Source organism: Schistocerca cancellata, chromosome 3 (genome assembly GCF_023864275.1).
Source record: "Schistocerca cancellata isolate TAMUIC-IGC-003103 chromosome 3, iqSchCanc2.1, whole genome shotgun sequence".
Classification (NCBI taxonomy): domain Eukaryota; kingdom Metazoa; phylum Arthropoda; class Insecta; order Orthoptera; family Acrididae; genus Schistocerca; species Schistocerca cancellata.
This window is the reverse complement of record NC_064628.1, coordinates 609,114,243-609,137,066: the sequence shown is the minus strand read 5'-3', so window position 1 is coordinate 609,137,066 and position 22,824 is coordinate 609,114,243. Positions and strand designations below refer to the sequence as shown.

The 22,824-nt window shown below is 40.0% G+C and overlaps 1 protein-coding gene across 1 annotated transcript in view; it reads left to right on the top strand.

Annotated features, from left to right (window-relative positions):
- The first annotated feature begins 310 nt into the window (after window positions 1–310).
- LOC126175520 (teneurin-a) overlaps window positions 311–22,824 on the top strand; it is a 192,612-nt gene continuing 170,098 nt past the window's right edge. Inside the window, exons 1-4 of the mRNA XM_049922345.1 lie at window positions 311–601; window positions 4,363–4,557; window positions 6,383–6,592; window positions 12,021–12,206. Coding sequence (XP_049778302.1) covers window positions 385–601; window positions 4,363–4,557; window positions 6,383–6,592; window positions 12,021–12,206 — 808 coding nt within the window. The 5' untranslated portion in view covers window positions 311–384. The remainder of the gene's footprint in view (window positions 602–4,362; window positions 4,558–6,382; window positions 6,593–12,020; window positions 12,207–22,824) is intronic.

Here is a 22,824-nt window from a genome sequence, read left to right as displayed (position 1 = left end):
GCACGTTGTGGGTGTCGCCACCGGCGCCAACCTTCTGTGAATGCTCTGAAAAGCTAATCATTTACATATCACAGCATCTTCTTCTTGTCGGTTAAATTTCGCGTCTGTAGCGTGTCATCTTCGTGGTGTAGCAATTTTAATGGCCAGTAGTGTATTTGCTCATGTTCGTATTTTGATCTTAATGGGCTTCAAGACGTCATATGTAATGTGGAGGTCTTGAACTGTGAACAGATCGTGAGGAACCAGACGAAACGGACCGAACAGCAGCATCAGCAGAAGCCTCAGCAGCTACAGCAGCAGCAGAAGAAGCAGGATTCGCGGACGCAGAGCCGCAACCGGCGCTCCACGGGCCTGGGAGTCGGCACCGTGGGAGGAAGCCTGCTCATGATGGTCAACGTGACGCTGCTGCAGTATCTGGACACGGGCCGCTGGTTCCTCTCCGTCTACAACGACGACCTGCGCCCGCACCGCGTCACCCTCGTCGTCGCCGAGGACGAGGGCGTGTCCACTGCGTGCCCCAACGACTGCTCCGGCCACGGATCCTGCTACCTGGGCAAATGCGACTGCATAGACGGCTACGAGGGCGTCGACTGCTCCAAAAGTGAGTCTCAGGCTCTCAGTGTATGCTACACTACACTGACGAAACAAAATCCTACACCAAAAAATAATTAACGATGAGAAATGAAATTTCGAAAATGTTTTTTTCTAGCTAGCATATGTAACATTGCAAGCTCAGACGTTAATGTAAGCGCATTATTGCAAATGTGAAGTGCTGGTACATCAATAACCGGTGTAACGACCAGAATGTTGAATGCAAGCATGCAAACGTGCATGCATTGTCTTGTACAGGTGCTGGATGTCAGTTAGTGGGACAGTGTTCCATGCCTGTTGCACTTGGTCGGTTAATACACGGATGGTTATTGCCTGGTGATTGAGCAGGCCCAAGCATCGTGTCGACACTCTGTAGCGAACATTGGGTTACAACCGTGGTATGTGGGTGAGCGTTATCCTGTTGGAAAACATCCCCTGGGATACTGTTTATAAATAGCAGCACAACATGTCGAATCACCAGACTGGCGTACAAATGTGCATTCAGAGTGCGAGAGATACTACAAGAGTGCTCCTGCTGCCATACGAAGTCACATCCTAGATCATAACTGCAGGTGTAGATCCAGTGCGTCTAGCACGCAGGCGTATTGATTACCGGCTCTCAACTGGCTTCCTTCTAACCAACATACGGCCGTCACTGATACTGAGGCATAACAAACTTTCACCACAAAACATAAAAGACCTCCACTCTGCCCTCCCATGAGCTCTCGCTTGAGCCCACAGAAGTCGCAAATGGCATTGGTTCGGGGAAAGTGGAAAGAATGCTACACTTTTAACGTGAGTAGTGATACTACATATTCATATTGGAGACAGCCTGCACGAGTCAGCGTCTGGCCAGCATTTCAAACCATAGTAGAAATCTTGAACAGTGGTACCCTTCTCTTAATAGTAAAACAAGACTTGAGCACCGTGGTCACTTTCAATGTATACACAGCCTAGGGATGTAGTGGCCAAAATACTTTATTTCAGTTTCACAATGGAGAGATTTATTATTCGTAAATAGTGTTTTTTCCTTGCTGGCTATGGAACTAACAAATATCAACTATGACAGGTAGGCTCTGAGCACTATGGGACTTAACATCTATGGTCATCAATCCCCTAGAACTTAGAACTACTTAAACCTAACTAACCTAAGGACATCACACACATCCATGCCCGAGGCAGGATTCGAACCTGCGACCGTAGCAGTCGCGCGGCTCCGGACTGAGCGCCTAGAACCGCTAGACCACCACGGCCGGCTATGACAGGTAGTTTTAGCGATTTAAGTAGTGCTCATAATGTTGATGAGATTAAGATCCTAAAATTAGGGGGCGCAGTATCTGTTAATACTTACATCAGTGAAATAAAATTTTATTAGATATTACTTAAAAATTTTATATGGGTAATTTGACCTGACACTTTCCTGGGAGCGGAGGAATCAGTGGAAGTCGGCTAACTTCGGAGCGTACAAATTGTTTCTGCCCGTTACCAGCAGTAGCTAGGAAACGATGCAGCACGCCGTAGAATTGTAGCAGGTATTGTAAACGCAGTGTTGACTCCAGTCTGCTGTTTGTCGTGACACTGAGAGGCGGATGTGGGGATCGTTACACCCACATTTCACTTCCCATCAGTAGCAGACGAAGTGCTACGCAGCGACCACAGAACACCAATATAGTGCAGCAACTACAGATGAAGTGCTACGCAGCTCCCAGCATCCCCTGCGCAACATATTGTACTTACTAGTACGAGTAGGCTACTTATTGTCAGCAGTGCTACAGATCCCTTGTATCCTAAAGGTACTTAACTGTATGCTTGACAAGCACGTGTGGGCGAGCGTGCTTGCTCAAGCATGCACGTATTTCTCGCGTGTCCACATGGCTCGAGCATGCTTGTACTTAGTACGGGTTTGTGTACCAGAAAACGTCGCGCTCAAGTGACGATGCGCTGCCTTGGCAGTCCTTAAAAAAAAGAAAGGGAAGGGGAAACGTTATATGTTGAGTAAAGAGTGATTAAATAAATGAAAATACTATTCCCATATTAACTATTCTCGATATATATGCTAGGGAAACTGTTTCACAGTATTGCTGTTATTCTGTCTTTCTCCGTGTAATGTTGTATTCGTTCACTTGTCCTACAACCTTTCTATAGAACATAATTTAGCAGGGCCAAATAAAAAGTAAATCAAATCAAATCACATGTGAATACTTGCACAAGCCTTCCTATTCTTGGTAAACACGCTCAAGAATGCACAAGGTTCGACACTTGCATAATAGAAATCCGATCAAGCATCAAGCTGCTCGTGCAGCCCTGGTGCTTTCGCAAAGCTGCAAAACACACGCTTCAGCATTATTTCGTATACGTGTTTGTCAGGCAAGCAGTTACGTGTGTAGCCTGCATCCGTTTATAGTGTCTGAGTTAATGTTCAGTTACATTAAGTATACAAAGCAAATTACGTACCGTTGAAGTACAAGTATGGCGCAGTCTGGGGAGAGCAGTTACCACCGTTCAGACATGTTCAGTTAGGAGACGGCTACCGACGGTTAGTGAAGATAAATAACCGCAACATGTCAAAACTAGGTTGCCTTCAACGTCACGCACACTATACTATACAACGAATGGCCATCTAATGGAATATCGTTAAAAATTTTTCGTCAAATGATATTTTCACGTAAATCTGTGGGTAATGGCTGGTTAGTACCGACATATTATTATCACTAGAAAATAGAGAAATTCACATAAGTGTTGGTGAATGTTGTCGATATCTCCTCCAACCTCTCCGACATCAAAGGCATGATATACATTTCTGCTAAGATAATGCGCAGGAGTACACTTTCGTCTTATTTTATGCGAAACAAACAACCACGCCATGTATTATTCACGGTACATTGCCTGATTTGACTTTGAATCTCATGAAATTACACAACAAATAACACACCCATTCATTTCAACTTGAGAAAATAAACCGATGCTAAGTGAACTACCATTTTCCATCTATAGTCTATCAATTGTTGTTTACTGATATTTTTATGCTGTGGAATGTGAATGCCACAAATCACTGGAGCGTTAGCTGATATCTCTTTGTTAACGCCTGCATATGTGTCTATGTTGTGTCTTGTTCTCTTGGACAAGTTGTTTGTAGATGTGGAATTTTCTGCGCTTTTCCCCCATGCTTCTGGGATGCAAATATATTTTTTTAAATTGTTTCATACCTATTTTACAACCCAGGAACTAAATAAACATGCATAAAGGTGGGAATTGGAAGTTTCGAAGTGAAATACAAATCATAAACACAATAGGTATGTAAACTGAACAGAATGAATAGAGAGGCAAAGGTTAGTAAATATACAATATTCACTGTCAGCTTCTGATATAGATCTCTGTGAGAGAGAACAGAGAGCATCTTTGTAACTTCATAGTCTGATTGTGGCGGCTATCAGTGTGGCTAATAATGCTATGATGCCTTGTGACTGGATTATAGTACTTAACTTGATGACTACGTGCTACCTTTGAGCTATAGGAATAGATCATGGATGAAATCCCATCAGTTTTGGTGCTACAATATTATTAACGATAATGATGATAGTCAGATGATGATTGGTGCTCTTCCTGTTAGGACTAGTAGCAAGTGTCAGTAAATTTCAATCTGACAAAAAGTCTTAAATTAATGTCAAATTAGGAAATTATGCTTTTTCCTATTTTCCATATTTCCTCCTAGTTTCTTTACTGACTTATATAAATTTCAGAAATATACTTACAGAAGTGTGTTCTTTATAGGTGTATGTCCTGTATTGTGCTCTAATCATGGCAAATATGGTGGTGGCCTGTGTCACTGTGAAGAAGGCTGGAAGGGTGCTGAGTGCGACACTCCAGAACATGACTGTCAGGTTCCTGACTGTTCAGGACATGGACAATGCCTTGGTGGTGTGTGCGTTTGTAGAGCTGGCTGGAAAGGCCCTTTTTGTGAACAAGGTATGATTACATTATTTCTTTTATTACTAGAGTCTAATGAGAAAGGTGGAGAAATAAACGAGGTTTCATTTCATTATATAACATTGTTTAGATGATGATAATTAAATACTATTTATTTCTCAGACATTGATGTTACGAAAACTTTCCTTGAACTAAGCAGTGTACTAATTTCATTATAAGTAGCTCAGTGTTTTACTTGGCCATCTCGTTACTGTAGTACAGGCTACCGACCTGGGAAGAAAAAGAACATTCTTTTGTGGAGAGTGCTGTTGATATGTCCAGATTTCATTCATTATGTTGTAGGACACTTCAGTGTTGATCATGGTTTCATTATACATTAGCATTAAATACGTGCTCATCTCTGTGAGTTACAGGTCTTAGAAATATCTTTAACAACATGAGGCTCTGCAATAATGTTTACATGAAAATGTGCCCTACGATTAATGTGACAAGTGACACTATGTGATGGATACAGCATGCAATGGAAAACCTGTCATGGGTGGCTTTTACCATATGTTGCGTTTCTCGCCAGAGATATGCATCTTTTCAGCATGGGGTGTGATGTTCTCATGTGGGGGTACAGTGGTTCAAGCTACCCAAAATGGCTTTATAATAATACTTGTCATTGTTGGACTGAATGGGCTCCCTCTTAAAGAGAGCAATGGTTCTTGACAGTGATGGTAGGTTTGCAGTCCTTCAGCCTAAAGGATCAAATGCATGTTTGATCAAATTTATGTCCAGGAAGATGGGTAGCCAATGTAGACACATGATGTTCTCATGTTGCAAATACACTTCCTCCAAGTCAGCCCTTTATTGTTGAACATCGTCATTCATAGGATGAAAACCTGGTTTATGCACATCACAAAAAAGTTCCACATGCTGTTGCAGGATATTAGGCATGTACCTAGAGACCGCCCTGAACCATTACATCCTGACACCCATAGGCAACACAAGCAATGTTATACTCTTAACATGATGATACCTCAAAGAAGAACAATGTTGAAGGGGTATAACAGTTCCTTACTGTGATATAGACAGAATTGTAATGTTTCCTAGGGTCACACTACATTAACAGTTGATGAGAATAACTATTCAGGCTACACAGTAACTCATTTGTTAACAGGACATTATTCCATTGATTCTGTATCCAACCACTGTGGACAAGGTACTCCATTCCTCAAGCTGAGCAATACCTTACTAAAGGGGAAAAAATTTGATGGCTTGTCAAGGTTACAGAGTGACCTCTCAAGTTTGGGAGATATGTTACCTAGAGTTTGCTATGAAGCCTCTAGCCAGGACAGGCGAATTGGACACTATTGTATACTTAAAATAGTGGTCCTGATGCTAAGTTGTAGCATATGGTAATCATAGAACATTCTATCATTGAATGTTTACAGTCTTCTGTGCTGATCTCCATGGCTGTGAAATGACATTGTGGGTGACATTCAGCTTCCAGACCACCTTGTGCTGAGTATCAATAGTGCCTAATCTCCCAGTTATCTGATCATACGTGGCCATCAGTAGTTCCACTGTGCCGTCCTGGTCCCCAAGTCACAGGTACGGTGTGCCAAATGCACAGAGGGCAAATTTTAACCCACTGCAGTCAAGAACCCTGCCACCTAATGTCTTGAAGACACATTGAGTGATCTTGTACTGGAATGACATGTAAGACTACATTTCTGTATTGGTGCACTAGAGTTCAGTCCACTCACTTCAGCGCACTGCAGTATTTTTAAGTTCAGAATAATGTTTGGAGAATCTGTGACACTTAGTCTCATAATTATATTAAAATCCCAGTTTACAATTATTACCTTCATTTTTTCAGTGGATTGCCCAGATCCCACATGTTCGGGTCATGGTTCATGTGTTGGTGGAAAATGTTACTGCAAAGCTGGCTGGCAAGGCATCAACTGCTCTTCAGTAGATCAGCAAGTATACCAGTGCTTGCCAGGATGCTCTGATCATGGTTCTTATGACCTTGAGACTGCTGTATGTGTCTGTGATAATTATTGGACTGGTGCTGACTGCTCACAAGGTGAAGTATTTTGTGTTTATTTTGGTAATTTTACTCTTGAATTGTCAACAATTTTTGAAGAAAACTTTTGTTAACTGTAGCAATACGCAGTTGGTGCTATTCTTGTTATTTTTATTGAAGGCACTAAAAAAGAGGATGATTAATATTTTCTATAATCCCAGCTTGCATGAACCTTATAAGAGCCATGCATAATACATGTGATGTGTCTTTAGATTTCTTTCTGAAGAATAAATCTTGGAACTTTTTATACAAGGTATCCCACCTAAACTTTTCACCACCAATATCTGTGGAACCACAATAAACATTTACAAGTGCCTTTCAAGGGTATGAATGTACAGCAAGGGCTCACGAAAGTGAATAGTATGAGACATTCTAAACTGTGTGCAAATATTTGTTTCAATACAAACTTATGTTTTTCTTCTTTTTTAATATACTCCCCATATTATTCCACACACAATCAGTAACATGAGAAATCACTATAATAATGGCATTGGTTGCATCGCAATAAGTCAGTTACATCCCGAGAATTGGAATGCAAAGTTGAAGCATGAAATGAATGAAACATGCTGCTATTGCACTTCTTGCAATGCAAGCGTGACCCACATGTTGCTCTTATTTGCGATGTGATTGACATACTACAATACGACAAATGCTCTACTTAGATATTGCTATATACATTGTTAGTACATGGCCTGGGATACCTAGAGATGTCCAGTCACCCACAATGAAAACAGGGACATGGTTTACTCATACATGCTTTATTAAACTTTTAGACAGGACTACAATGGACATAACGGTAACAAAATACTAATAACCACCATCCAGAGTAAAATAAATTAATGGCTGTCAAAGGGTCGCACGGAGGGATACATGTTATTTGGATGTAGTTGTACATCTGTTGCACTATGGTACAAGGGTTGACAGAAAAGTAATGCCTCCACCTTCATAACTCTTCGACAGTGGGCAGCATTGGTATGCGGAAGGTACTGGCTTGTTCCACACAGCTCCAGTTGGCAGGAATCCTTAGCATTGAACGGTTGTGTTATTACAGTGTAAAGTATGGAACCCTGCACAGACTATCAGTCAATGCGTTTTAAGCAACGTGCAGTCATTGAATTCTTGACAGCAGAAGGTGCGTCGTTGGGCGAGTAAGTTTAAAGAAGTTGAGGTGGCACCATCTGACCTGCATGACAATCAGTCGAAAAGCTACAACGTATGTTTGTTGAGATCACCGTTTACTTGGCAATACCTCTGTGCATGCTCTATCACAGATCCACTCACACCTATAAATGTTTGTGGTGTTATTGCAGCACTTGCAGTGGTAATATGGGCTTTCATGTTGGCCGTTGTTGTTGGGACCTGCTAATACACCACATCTTTACCATGTCCCCAAAGAAAAAAGTCCATGGGTGTGATGTATGGCAACTGTAATGGAAATCCTTGAATTGCACTGCTCCGTCCAATGCATTGATATGGGAATTGTTGGTTTTGGACCTATCGTGCCACCATGACGTTATGTGCAGGGCATCCATCATGTTGATACCACATTATTTGACACAAATGAAGGGGTAGGTCTTCCATCAGTCCAAGTAAGGTACTTCTCAGGGACCTCTCGTACTGTCGCCTGTTAAGGGTGACATCAATGAAAGTGTCAGTCATGTGGTGTCCTACAACACCAAATAATACATGGACACTCCACTGACACTAATGTTTAACCCAGCGAATCCAAAGTGGGTTTTCTGGTGACCAGTAGTGCACATTGTGTAAGCTGACATTCCCATGGTTTGTAAATGTGGTTTCATCAGTAAACAGTACCCTACGTGTAAAGTCATGGCTTTGCCACAGAACCCACTGACAGTATTCCAGGAAATCATGAATGTTGTTGCCATGGAGGCCTTGATGTTGTGCCACGTGATATGGGTGATATATATGCCTGGGCGAAATACACATGATGCTTGTTCGAGGGATTCTCATCGGTCTCTTCATTTCATGAATACTGGCATGAGGGTTTATTGCAGCAGCCACCAGAACATCTACACCTGCTTTTCTGATTTCTCATGTTATTGACTGCATATAGAATAATATGGAGTGTACACTTAAAGAAAACATAAATTTGTGATGAAACCAATGTTTGCAAACAGTTTAGAACATCTCACAGTATTTACTTTCGTGAGCCCCTGCCATACATTCAAACCTGTGAAAGCCGTTTGCCAGTATTTGTTGTGGTTCCAGAGATGTTGGCGGTGAAAAGTTTAGGTAGGACACCCTGTATAAACTCTCAGAACACATTAAATATAGCTCATTGTGCAGAAACTTTGCTACTCTCTGCACATCTTCTATACTGTTCTGAACCTGGTACGCGAGACATACGGTGAGAAATGGTAATATCTGAATATAACCATTACTGTTATCCTAATTACAAAGTTTCAGAAGGTAGATTTCAATTATCAGAGGAATATTTACTGAAGTCTGCCTTGCTGCTAAGTTCAAACAGACTATCAAAATGGGACTCGCATTGCCTTTTGTAATAGACATTCAGGGAAAGAAACAGTTTTGCAGTGTTATGTGCATTTTTAATGAGTTGATCGCAGATGGAGAAATACATTTTTAATAAGGGAAAGGAAAATACTTACCTATGGAGTGCGCAGAGACACATAACAGAAAACAGTTAACACTAGCTTTCGAGCTCGTGCAGGCTGAGTATACAATTGTGTGTGTGTGTGTGTTATGTGTGTGTGTGCGTGCGTGTGTGTGTGTGTGTGTGTGTGTGTGTGTTTTGTGCTGTGTGTTTCTGTGCACCATGCACCAATCCTCTGTAGGTAAATAGTTGCCTTTTCCTTATTTTATGTAACTAACTGATCTCGTGCATAAGAAAGTATGCTGCATGTAATTCATGATGTCGGAGAACAGTGCAACTATGTTTCTAAAACACTTCATAATCACCATTGACTCTCAAAATTACATACTTTCTGTTTTTCAGTATTGCAGTTAATGCCTTAAGGCCATCATCAAGTGGTACACCACAAAGGACTGTTCTTTACCAAATATCAAACTTTAAAAATCTTCTGATGTTTAAATATGCCATCATCCTATCTGAGCCTTTTCACTGTGTTGCCATGTATAACATAAATCCCAACAAACTTTAGTTCTTGTACAGTGTTTGCAAGAGAGCTAAGGCAGTTTCATACCACTCTTGTTTAAAAAAAATTTTTGTTTATTTCAAACTAGTTTTCAGCTTATTAAGCCATCTTCAGGAAACAACTGACTAGCTTCTGGAAGGGACTATAGTTCTTAGGTAACCAAACATTATAGGTGAACTTACGGTCATTTGGATAGAGTGTTGTCATGCATGAAACTTGTTTCTTATTCTTTACACAGTGGACAATATTAAGCACAATAAATAATTAAACTACAGATTATTACATGTCAAATGGTTGTAATGCTTTTTTGTGATCTTGGGAAAAAAAGAAAGGTTGACTGGGTGCCTGGGTGGAATTTTTATGCCTCTACCACAAATGGATATCCACTGAATGATGACACATGTCCTTTTCAGATGACTCACATTTTATGCTCCATCAGACACATGGCCAGTGGTGTGTGTGGCATGAGGGCAGGGCATGGATGAAAGCAAAGGGACCAGGCCAGAGGAGGGTGTTTTATGGTCTGGGGAATGTTTTTGTGACTTTCCCTGGGTGACATCATTATTTATGAAGTCACAATAGATCAACACAACTATGCTTCTATTCATAGGGACCATGTCCTCTCCTACATGCATTGGTTTTTCCTCAGTATGACATACTCTACCAGCAGAGCATGGCGGTGCAGCTCACAGTTTATGGTCACCTATCTCCCAAGATTTAAACCCAATTGAGAATCTGTGGAACCACCTCGATTGGGCTGTTTGCACCATGGATTCTCATTGGAATTGCATTGGAATCGGCATGGCTGTGCATTCCTCACAGTACATTCCGGAACCTTATTGACTCTCTTCCTGCATGTCTTGCAGTGGTCCGAAGTGCAAAAGTTGGTTATTCAGGTTTTTGACAGTTGGCCGCATGGGGCAGTTTATATCCGAGAGCTTATATATATATGGTGACCATAATGTAGTTGTAATGCAATACATACTGTATCGAAAATGAAGTTAAAAATTCAAAGTGAAATCTGGAAATTGGTTGTCATTAAATTAAATATAAAAAGTAGCTGACAAGAATCAGCATGGACGGTGATTAGTGACAGAAGGTAAGAAACAGAGTCCTGTGGAAGAGGAACCTTTTAGCTACATGTGAGGAGACAAGACTGTAGAAATACAATGAAATCACAGCTGAAAGTCACTAGAGATCAAGCAAAAAACTGAAGCTTGGAAAATCTAAAACGTGCAGTTGTAACTGCAACAAAGAACAAAATTAGTCACTCGGAAAAGAATTGGGAAAGCTATGGATAAATTGCAGATAATGAAAGTGGTAAATGTAAGTGCTAACTGTATTATTGGAGGCACTGATCCATTGATATACACATAAACAATGTTAAAATTTTTGATATCATTTCATGGAACAATGTATATGTTGGTAAAATGTTTAATTCTTACATCAAGATTAATATTGTTGCTACGCTCTTGAAAATCATCCTTTCTCACAAACAGTGCTAACTAACAAAAACATGCACATAGCTTATTAGCTGGGCTGGCTAAATTCTACTAGCCCTGCAGATTGGTAAATTGCAATGTTTTGCTAGGACAGCACAGTTGGCCTGGCATTTTTGATATAAGCCATAAATAATGCAGAGGTCAATAACTGTGCATAAATGGAGAGCTTATGCAAAGCCCCCAACCAGGCAAAAGATAGATGATGAAGCTGCAGTCAGCCTCCTTTTGTTTTCTGTTTTTTAAATCCCTACCACGATCTTTATATAAATTAATGTATGTTGATAAGAAACAAACTAGCAGAAGTATGCAGTGGTATGGGAAGAGACAACACTCACCTTATTCATGATGTTATGACCAGGATATCGACACACAAACATTAGATTGTAGGAGGTAGTAGGAGAGGGAAAGGAAATGGAGAAGAAAAGAAAGACACTACAGGAAGAGCAGAGATATATGGACACAGGCAGCATTTCCAGTACTGGTATGAGTCATGCCATGTGGCACATTGGGATTTAGGGGAGTGAGGGGAGGCCATTGAGAAAATGATATGGATGATAGTAGAAGTGCAAGATACAAAATGTGGGAATGGGCCAAAGGAGATAGTAAAATGTTCACATACTCTTACTCAGTAGGTATGGAAATGCATGGTTCTCTCATTTAATACAGAGAGAGAAAAGAGTTGATAGAAAAGGAACCCTTTAGGCTTTAGTCAGTTATCCCATGTAAATGCTACATATATCAAATTCCAGTTATCACAATTATTAATATCATTTTGTACTTTTGTAGCTCTTTGCAGTCTTGATTGTGGGCCACATGGTCGATGTGACAAAGGGAAATGTGAATGTGACCCTGGATGGACAGGTGATCGTTGTGATTTGTTGCCTTGTGATCCTCGCTGCTCAGAACATGGACAGTGTAAGAATGGAACCTGTGTATGCTCTCAGGGATGGAATGGTCGACATTGTACACTACGTAAGTTTGATTAAATTATATGAAAGCTGTATTTATGCAGTTTCTTTTCTTAATAAACTCTATACATATTTTAATTTTTCACTGAACTGTGCTGTTCTCATTTAGTTATGTGTTGCATATATTTTATCTTATGATTTTGACCCTTCACCGTAACTTGTTTCTTTATACTACTGTTAAGACAATTTAGTGACTCATATATTGTGTGAATACATTTACATAACTCGGTACCATTTTTTTGGATTAGTTTGTTTCCTTAAGGATGAAGAAATTTGTAGCATTAACATATGTGCAGAGTCTTAGTAATTAAAATTGAATTTTGAACCAATCATAACAGTTTGTTTCAAGCTCAGTAAAGGAACAGTGTGAAAAATTATGAGAGTTATTGTGTCAACTGAATGTGTCAATTCATTTTCCATTGGGTTGACACCATCCTTACAGTGTGATTCTAGAAGGTCTGCAGAATACCCATCTGTGACTATTGTAACCTCAAATTTAAAAAAAACCTTTATGAGTGACAAAGTTCTTTAGATGTGGGAATAGCTGGACAACAAAGTGTTCCATATTCAATAATTTGTTTTATACCCATCAGTTTCCCATTAGCAGAGTGCTATTGTGAGCAGGTTCATTAGTAGTAGTAGTAGTAGTAGTAGTAGCAGCTTTATTCATCTGTTGATCTCTTTTTACAAGGATATAGGACATGTCGAAGTATTTACATGGTTAGACCAATTTAAAATAAGCTAATTCGTATACACATGTATTTACAGACTTCTAGTTAGAAACAATCATTAGATTTACTCCTGGTAGACAATACTTTTTTTACAAATAACTTATTAAATAATGTAATGCCACACTGTTCACTCATATCTCACTGTCAGTCACTGCACACACTATACACACATTGTTTCATAACACTTCACTCAGTGTATATACCATATTTACTCAAATCTAAGCCGCACCTGAAAAATGAGACTCGAAATAAAGGGGGAAAAAAAATTACCGAATCTAAGCCGCACCTGAAATTTTAGACTCGAAATTCAAGGGGAGAGAAAAGTTTTAGGCCGCACCTCCAAATCGAAACATAGTTGTTCCATTGTAATATGAGACACAATTTAGGTCTCATTTATCAGGTGCGGCTTAGATTCGAGTAAATACGGATGCTGAGTCAGTTTTTCAGGATAGCAAATGGGAAGCTGTGGTACAGTAAATGGCCCAGAGATCACCGGTGTGTGTGTGTGTGTGTGTGTGTGTGTGTGTGTGTGTGTGTGTGTGTGTGTGTGTGTGTGTGCGCATGCGCGCACCGGTGATCTCTGGGCCATTTACTGTACGACAATTTCCCATTTGCTATCCTGAAAAACTGAGTCAGCATCCTTCCATAATGAGGGAGATGTTGAGCTCCGAAAGAGAAAGAGGTGTTAGCATTTTGCTACGCATAGCTTGGGGTTAAGTATTTCTAGAAAGGAAAAAACATAAAGTGAAGGTGTTATGTGCAATGTTGGATGTTTTATAATCATTATTATTATTATTTATTTGTATAACCTTTTTTTTGTCAAACCCCTATCCTGTTTTATCTAAGTAATCCTTCAATGTATAAAATGTAATGCATAACAGGTACTTTTTAGCTACCTTTTTAGATAATCGTATTTTTGTAATTTCTTTAATCTCTTTTGGTAATTTATTGTACAGTTTTATTCCTTGATAAAAAATGCCGCTTTGAGTTTTATGTTTATTTTTTCTTGGTAAATGTAAGTTGAGTCTGTCTCTTGTTGCATGGTCATGGACAGAGCTGTTTGTGCAGTAATTACCAATGTTATTTTTGATGTGTACAACTGACTGATAAATGTATTCACATAGAGCAGTTAAAATCCCCAATGTTTTGTACAGATCTTTACAATGAGCTCGACTAGTATTTTTGGTTATTATTCTTATTCTGGAGTTTGAAAATTATGTTCACATTTTGTGCATTTTTTCCCCAAAAAAGAATGCCATAACTAAGAACTGACTGTACATATGAATAATATGTAACTAAAAGACACTGCATGTTACACACTGATGATAGCATAACATGCTGGTAACATTCTGTTTGCAAGTACCTTTGTGTGTTCACACCACTTCAACTGAGACTCAATATTCATTCCTAGAAATTTTGCATTTGTTACACAGTCTATAGAGGTGCCATCTACATTTAATTTGACACTGTCATTTTTCCTCTTCAAACTGCAATTCATGGCATTAGTTTTCTTTATGTTCAATGTCACTTTATTGTTTGTTGACCAATCATAAACTTCCTTTAGAGTTTCATTTGCTTTCTCAGCAAGGAGTTCTCTGGTTTTCTCAATGACTATAATGTTGCTGTCATCAGCGAAGAGAATTTTTTCAGCGTGAGTAACATTACTGGGAAAGTCATTGATGTATATCAGGAACAGTATTGGTCCTAATATGCTACCTTGCGGAACCCCTATATTAATGTATTTTGGTTCTGATAAATGTTTTACTAAATGTTTAGATCTATTTGAAGTATGTGTTATCTCTACTCTTTGTACCCTATCTGTTAGGTATGATCAAAACTTGTCATTAGCTACCCATTCTTATTCCTAATGCTTCTAATTTATGTAATAGAATCTTGTGGTTGACTGTATCAAACGCCTTAGAAAGATCCAAAAATATGCCTGACACACACACATCTTTATCAAGAGCATCAAGTACAACTTTTGTGAATTCTACTGTGGCTGACTCCGTATTTTTGCCTCTTCGGAAACCAAACTGTGATTCGCTTAAAAGATTGTATTCATTCAGGTAATTCATTAATCCGTCTTTTATAATTGCTTCTATTATTTTTGAGAATGCTGAAAGCAGGGAAATGGGCCAGTAATTTTCTAAGTATTCTGCATTACCTTTCTTAAGCAAAGGTACAACTCTTGCCTGTTGTAAATGCTCTGGAAATGTCCCTGATGTGAAGGATTCATATATTATATTTGTTAAGGGGCCTTGAATAATCCCTATGCATTGTTTCAGTACACACTTTGGTACTTCATCTAAGTCTACTGACTTTTTATTTTTTAGTTTTTGAACAGTTTTATTGACTTCATTCTCTGTGGTTGGAAGTAACATCATTGTATTTAGTGCAACATTATTTACAGGTGTTATATTGGTTTTGGGGAATTTTTGCTCTAACTTCTCTGCAATACTTGAAAATGCTCATTACATAGTTTGCTAAGTGTTGTGGATCATTTATTACCTTATCGCCCTCCCTTAGCAGTATGTTATTCTGCATTTGTTTGCCTCTCCCCATTTCTTTTTTATAACGTGCCAGACTGCTTTGCTTTTATTCTCTGCATTATATATTATTTTGTCATTAAATGACTTTTTTGCAGCAATCAGCGCCTTCCTATAGATCTTTTTGTTTCTATGATAGAAATTTCAGAATTCTGGATCATTGCAAATCTTTTTCATGGAACTGAGGTGTTTAAGTGTTTGGGAGGATTTCTTAATACCTGCTGTTATCCATTTGTTTCGGGGAGATGCTAATATGGACATGTGTACTTTTGGAAATGCCTTTCCGAAGTTCAGTTTAAACAATGTGGAGAATTTAGAGAATTTCATATTCGCATTGGTTTCCTTATATACTTTGTCGCAGCTTTGTTTTTTTAGTCTTTTGAAAAATCTTTTATTTTGATTTCTTATAGATGTTGGTTGTAGGCTTGTAGTTTAGAGAATGATTCGATGCCTGATTTTACTGTTGTTATTTGAAAGAGGTGGTCTGATAGTCTGAGATCTTTTACAGCTACATCACATTTTTTCCTGTCCATATTTGTGGCTACATGGTCAATTACCGATGCAGTTGTTGTAGTAATCCTTGTTACACTATTGTGTCCCAGTAGGGACATGCCAAAACTTTGGAGGATGTTTATGAAGGTGCTGCTGGATTCATTTATGATATGTTGATGTTAATGTCCCCACACAGAATTACATTGACCTTTGTACTTGAGACTTTATCTAGAACTTCTGTTCATTTATTGAAAAAAAAGTGTCTACACTACCACTTGGAGATCTATACACACACAAAATTATTAATTTCTTGGTGATATCAAGCCCTGTTAATTCAGTAGCTGATATTTCAAAGTGTTTGTCTTCGCTTACTGTACTGAGGTCATGTCTTGATTTGAACTGTGTTCCTTTTCTGATATAATTGCATGATCCTCCACCCTTTGAAGTAGTTCTGCAGTAAGAGTTTGCTCTTTTGTAAAATGATAATACTAGACTACATGTTGGATTCCTGTGTCTCTACACCAGTGCTCAGTAATACAAACTTCTGTGCAGTTCAAAGATTGGAGCTCAACTTCTAATAGTTGTATTTTATCTTTTATTGACTGCATGTTTTGATGGAGGATTGTGAAGTCTGTGAAATGCCCCATGTTACTCTTTCCAGTGGTTTGTTTTTCTTTGTGACATCTGGTTTGTGTGCTATTTGAAGTGTTAAAACCTGTCTTATGAGTGATTGTTTCAGTATTTTTTAAACTGCTGGAGATAATCTTTAGGCAGAGGAACCTGTTGTCTGGATTTATCCTAAAAAAGACCTACTTTTCCTACCTATGACAACAGGTATTTGGCCATGTGTGGCCTGTGATCCACTCCCTATACTCTCATGAATTAATTACTGTAGTAAAAATATGTATTCTTTTAAATTTTGGCATCTAGGTCTCTTCTTAAACTTTTTCTAACCTATTGGTGCACAAGATGTGTTATGTTTGGAGTTATTTTTTATGCTTTGTATGATAGCTGTAGTTAATGATGAGAATCCTGATTACACCCTACAAAACACTGATCGTAACATTTCTCGTGGATGAAACTGACTTTGCTTTTTTTTATGCAGAGCCACTGGCATCCACCCAATGCTTTGACTACTGCTTTATTTTTTGTATGAAATGGCGGGCCCAACCCTCATCTACAGTAACAAGTGTATGCACAAAATCATTTTATTGTTTGTTAAATCATCTGAATAAAATTGTCTGAATATTGATTTTTAGTTATATGTTTGGTAAGTACCATATTAAACTGCAACACCCATCTTATATCAAGTTTGCTCAAAGTTATTTCTTTACATGAAACTTACCATATTTGAAAACTGTCATGATTAGTACCTTGAGCTGCTGATAAAATTCTTTATTTAACAACCAGTTACATTCGACAGACCATCATTAGGGTGTTAAAAAAATTTACATCATAGGTGAATATAAATTCATTGATGTCAGATAATAAAACCATGAATGTATCACTGTTGTCACATCGTAGTACAAATTACTTTGTCAGTATATATAAACTGTGCTAGACAGTGCACTCTTTCCTGTTACATCAGCACAGTGTGAACACAAGCTAAAAATCCCACTTGTTGTAGTGACCACATTGATGTGCATCTAAACTGGTATGTAAAAACCTGTCTTAGAGTCAGACTGAAGTATGGATCTCCTCTTTCAGTTATCCTATATTATTAATTAGCTTAGTGCCCACTGCTTCAATCATGTAGACTGTATGGTCTGCTTAGATTTTTGTTTTTGTTTTTCTTCAATCGAATTTTTCTGTTGTTCATAAATTGGAACACCTTCTGAACTTTTCATGCTAGTTAAGGCAGTTTCTGTTAATCTGCTTTCTGCATTCTTGTGGTGATATTTCCATAGAAATTTTCGTCCTTTAACACATATCTCTTGATATCTAACCAGGAAGAGAATTATCTGTTTTCATAGATTTGGCTTTAAAAATTCAGTAATGTAACAAAATATGTTATTAATGATATGAATATAATAGAAGGAAACATTCCACGTGGGAAAAAATATATCTAAAAACAAAGATGATTTGACTTACCAAACGAAAGCGCTAGCACGTCGATAGACACACAAACAAACACAAACATACACACAAAATTCTAGCTTTCGCAACCAACGGTTGCCTCGTCAGGAAAGAGGGAAGGAGAGGGAAAGACGAAAGGATTTGGGTTTTAAGGGAGAGGGTAAGGAGTCATTCCAATCCCGGGAGCGGAAAGACTTACCTTAGGGGGAAAAAAGGACGGGTATACACTCGCACACACACACATATCCATCCACACATATACAGACACAAGCAGACATATAGAGAGGCAAAGAGTTTGGGCAGAGATGTCAGTCAAGGTGGAAGTGCTGCACTTCTGCTTGTGTCTGTGTATGTGTGGATGGATATGTGTGTGTGTGCAAGTGTATACCCGTCCTTTTTCCCCCTAAGGTAAGTCTTTCCGCTCCCGGGATTGGAATGACTCCTTACCCTCTCCCTTAAAACCCAAATCCTTTCGTCTTTCCCTCTCCTTCCCTCTTTCCTGACGAGGCAACCGTTGGTTGCGAAAGCTAGAATTTTGTGTGTATGTTCGTGTTTGTTTGTGTGTCTATCGACGTGCCAGCACTTTCGTTTGGTAAGTCAAATCATCTTTGTTTTTAGATATATAAAATATTATATTAAAAATTTTGGTCCCATATTTCAGCCCTTAGGTTTTGAATTTCCAAGAACTGTGAAACGAATATTTTTTTTTTCTTTTTAATTTCTAATAGAGAAGCCAAATACAAATTTTCCATAGATTTAGCTTTGAAAATGCTTTCACAATCAAACAATGGAATATTCAGAATGGAATGTAACAATATTGAGCAAAGGATAGTTGCTACTCACCTTATAGTGGAGATGCTGAGGCACAGATAGGCACAACAAAAAGACAGTCGTAAAGTGAGCTTTTGACCAACAAGGCCATTGTTAAAAATCTGACACACACACACACACACACACACACACACACACACACACACGAAAGATGAATGGAAGGTAACTGTTTCAAGGACAGTGTGTGGATGGGATACTAAGAGCAGCAATGGATTTCTTGCTACTACAACAGAACATGCAAGGGTAGGTTACGTTAGTAGTGGGTACCCTGTGTTGTCAGAGCTATGGTCAGTACCTTAAGAGCAATCCAGTGCAACAGCGCAGTGCACTGCTGTGAGCCTTCTGCTACGTTGTGTCTGCATCTATATCTATATACATACTCCGCAATCCACCATACGGTGCGTGGCGGAGGGTACCTCGTACCACAACTAGCATCTTCTCTCCCTGTTCCACTCCCAAACAGAACAAGGGAAAAATGACTGCCTATATGCCTCTGTACTAGCCCTAATCTCTCTTATCTTATCTTAGTGGTCTTTCCGTGAAATATAAGTTGGCGGCAGTAAAACTGTACTGCAGTCAGCCTCAAATGCTGGTTCTCTAAATTTCCTCAGTAGCGATTCACGAAAAGAGCACCTCCTTTCCTCCAGAGACTCCCACCCGAGTTCCTGAAGCATTTCCGTAACACTCGTGTGATGATCAAACCTACCAGTAACAAATCTAGCAGCCCGCCTCTGGATTGCTTCTATGTCCTCCCTCAATCCAACATGATAGGGATCCCAAACGCCCAATCAGTACTCAAGAATAGGTCGTATTAGTGTTTTATAAGCGGTCTACTTTACAGATGAACCACATCTTCCCAAAATTCTACCAATGAACCGAAGACGACTATCTGCCTTCCCCACAACTGCCACTACATGCTTGTCCCACTTCATATCGCTCTGCAATGTTACACCCAAATATTTAATCGACGTGACTGTGTCAAGCGCTGCACTATTAATGGAGTATTCAAACATTACGGGATTCTTTTTCCTATTCACCTGCATTAATTTACATTTATCTATATTTAGTTAGCTGCCATTCTTTACACCAATCACAAATCCTGTCCAAGTCATCTTGTATCCTCCTACAGTCACTCAACAACGACACCTTCCCGTACACCACAGTATCATCAGCAAACAGCCGCACATTGCTATCCACCCTATCCAGAAGATCATTTATGTAGATAGAAAACAACAGCGGACCTACCACACTTCTCTGGCGCACTTCAGATGATACCCTCACCTCCGATGAACACTCACCATCGAGGACAACATACTGGGTTCTATTACTTAAGAAGTCTTCGAGCCACTCATATATTTGGGAACCAATCCCATATGTTCGTACCTTAGTTAGGAGTCTGCAGTGGGGCACTGAGTTAAACGCTTTCCGGAAGTCAAGGAATATGACATCCGTCTGATACCCTTCATCCATGGTTCGCAAGATATCATGTGAAAAAAGGGCGAGTTGCGTTTCGCAGGCGCGATGCTTTCTAAAGCCATGCTGATGCATGGACAGCAGCTTCTCTGTCTCAGGGAAATTCATTATATTCAAACTGAGATTATGTTCGAGAATCCTGCAACAAACTGATGTTAAGGATATTGGTCTGTAATTTTGAGGATCCGTCCTTCTACCCTTCTTATTATACAGGTGTCACCTGCGCTTTTTTCCAGACGCTCGGGACTTTATGTTGGGCAAGAGATTCGCGATAAATGCAAGCTAAGAAAGGAGCCAATGCAGTAGAGTACTCCCTGTAAAACCGAATTGGAATCCCATCAGCGCCTGGCGATTTATTTATTTTCAACCCATTCAGCTGCTTCACAACCCCAGGGATGTCTATCACTATGTCCTCCATACGGGAATCTGTACAAGACTCAAACGGCGGTATGTTTGTACGATCCTCCTGTGTGAAAGATTTCTCAAATGCTAAATTTAAAATTTCATCTTTCGTTTTGCTGTCTTCCGTTGCCAGGCCAGACTGATCAGTGTGCGACTTCGACCCGCTTACCGATTTTACGTAAGACCAGAATTTCCTCGGGTTTTCAGCAAGATCTTTTGCTAAGGTATGACGGAGGTAGTGGTTGTATGCTTCGTGCATCGCTCTTTTTACAGCAGCACGAGTCTCTACTAACTTTTGCCTGTCCTCATTCTCCTGATCTTTCTTGTACCATAAGTGCAACTGTCTTTGCTCCCTGAGAATTCTCCGAATTGCGCTGTTAAACCACGGTGGGTCTTTTCCATCTGTAACCCACTTTTTTGGCAATGTGTGATTTACAATGTGCTTAAAATTTGCCCATAATTTTTCCACATCTATCGTACTGGAAGTAAATGAAGTCGATTCATTTACTAAGTAGGATGCTAACAACCGCTTATCTGCTCTTTCTGGTAAGAATACTCTCCTAGCCTTCTTGACTGACTTTTTAACTTTTGTAACCATAGTCATAATGACAACATCATGATCACTAATCCCTGTCTCAACACTGACACCATCGATGAGGTCTGGTCTGTTCGTGGCTACCAGATCTAAAATATTTCCATTACGCGTTGGCTGTTGATTTAGCTGCTCAAGACAGTTTTCGGATAATGTGTTCAAAAGTAATTCACACGACGGCTTGTCTGTACCACCTGTAATGAATCCATAGACATCCCAGTCTATACTAGGTAGGTTGAAGTCGCCTCTGACTAATATAGCATGATCCGAGTACTTCTGTGATACAGAGTGTAGACTCCCTTTGAATGATTCTAGAACTGTCATGGTGGAACCTGGTGGCCGGTAATAACACCCAACAATTAACTTTATTTCTCCTAGCCCTGTTAAACGTGTCCAGATAACTTCATAATCACACTCTACGTCGACCTCAGTAGACACAATATTTTTGTCAACTGCAATGAAGACACCACCTCGTACGGTGTCTCATCTGTCTTTCCGATACACTTTCCAACCCTCACAAAATATTTCAGAACTTCCTATCTCAGGGTGCAGCCAGGTCTCAGTCCCGAGAATAACTTGTGCGCCACATGCTTCCTGGAGGGCAGTAAATTCAGGAACTTTATTCCGAACACTCTGTAAATTTACTGCTGATATCTTTATAGCTGAAGTGTCTTTACACTGAGTGTGTCCTGATTTCCCTGCCTGCACGTCGACTGGTGACTGTTCATCAGGACACCTTGCACTTCTGCCTAGCCTAAAAAACCGCCATGTGCACACCACAAGTACTCTGCTACCCGAGTAGCCACTTCCTTCGTGTAGTGTCAGTGGTGTCAGTGTCAGTGGTGACTTGGTGCAGCATCTGGATGTTGTTGGCCAGTAGCAGCTCTCTGATGTCCAGCATCTTCTGTTTACTGCAAGGTACAGTTCTGCTGCAGTTGCTTGTCAAGCACGGCCACCGGTTCGACTGTTTCTGGCAGGATGTCTGTGCCAGCCTTCCATGCAGTGGCAATGAGTGCTGTGTCCTCTCTTCAGCATTGGCACTGGATGCTTTCAGTATCGCTGTCGTTGCTGCAGGGATGATGGATGTCTTCATAGTGCTGTTCTTCTGTGGCTGCTGCTGAGGTAGTCACAGGGACAGGCACCCTGGGAATCTTCTGCTTGTTGGCGGCACTCCTCTGTGTAGGTGCAGGAGCAGTTGTTGGCGTTGGCTCCCCTATTGTTGAACGTAGGCCTGTGGTGAACGCTGTATGCAGATGCCTAACGGCCTCCTCCTCCTCTGCAACCAGGGTGGCTGTGAAGGTGAACCTCTCTGCCCCCTAGACAGCTTTGAGAGCCACTGTGGGTCCGTCTCAGTGGCACAAGCTACAGCCTGGCCTTCCCTCTGGACAGTCATCTCCAAGGATGTCGAAGGGCGGGGAGTTGCTTCTGCGCTGTCCCTCACCTGTGCCAGGCTGGTCTGTGCCTGTCATCATCATCTTC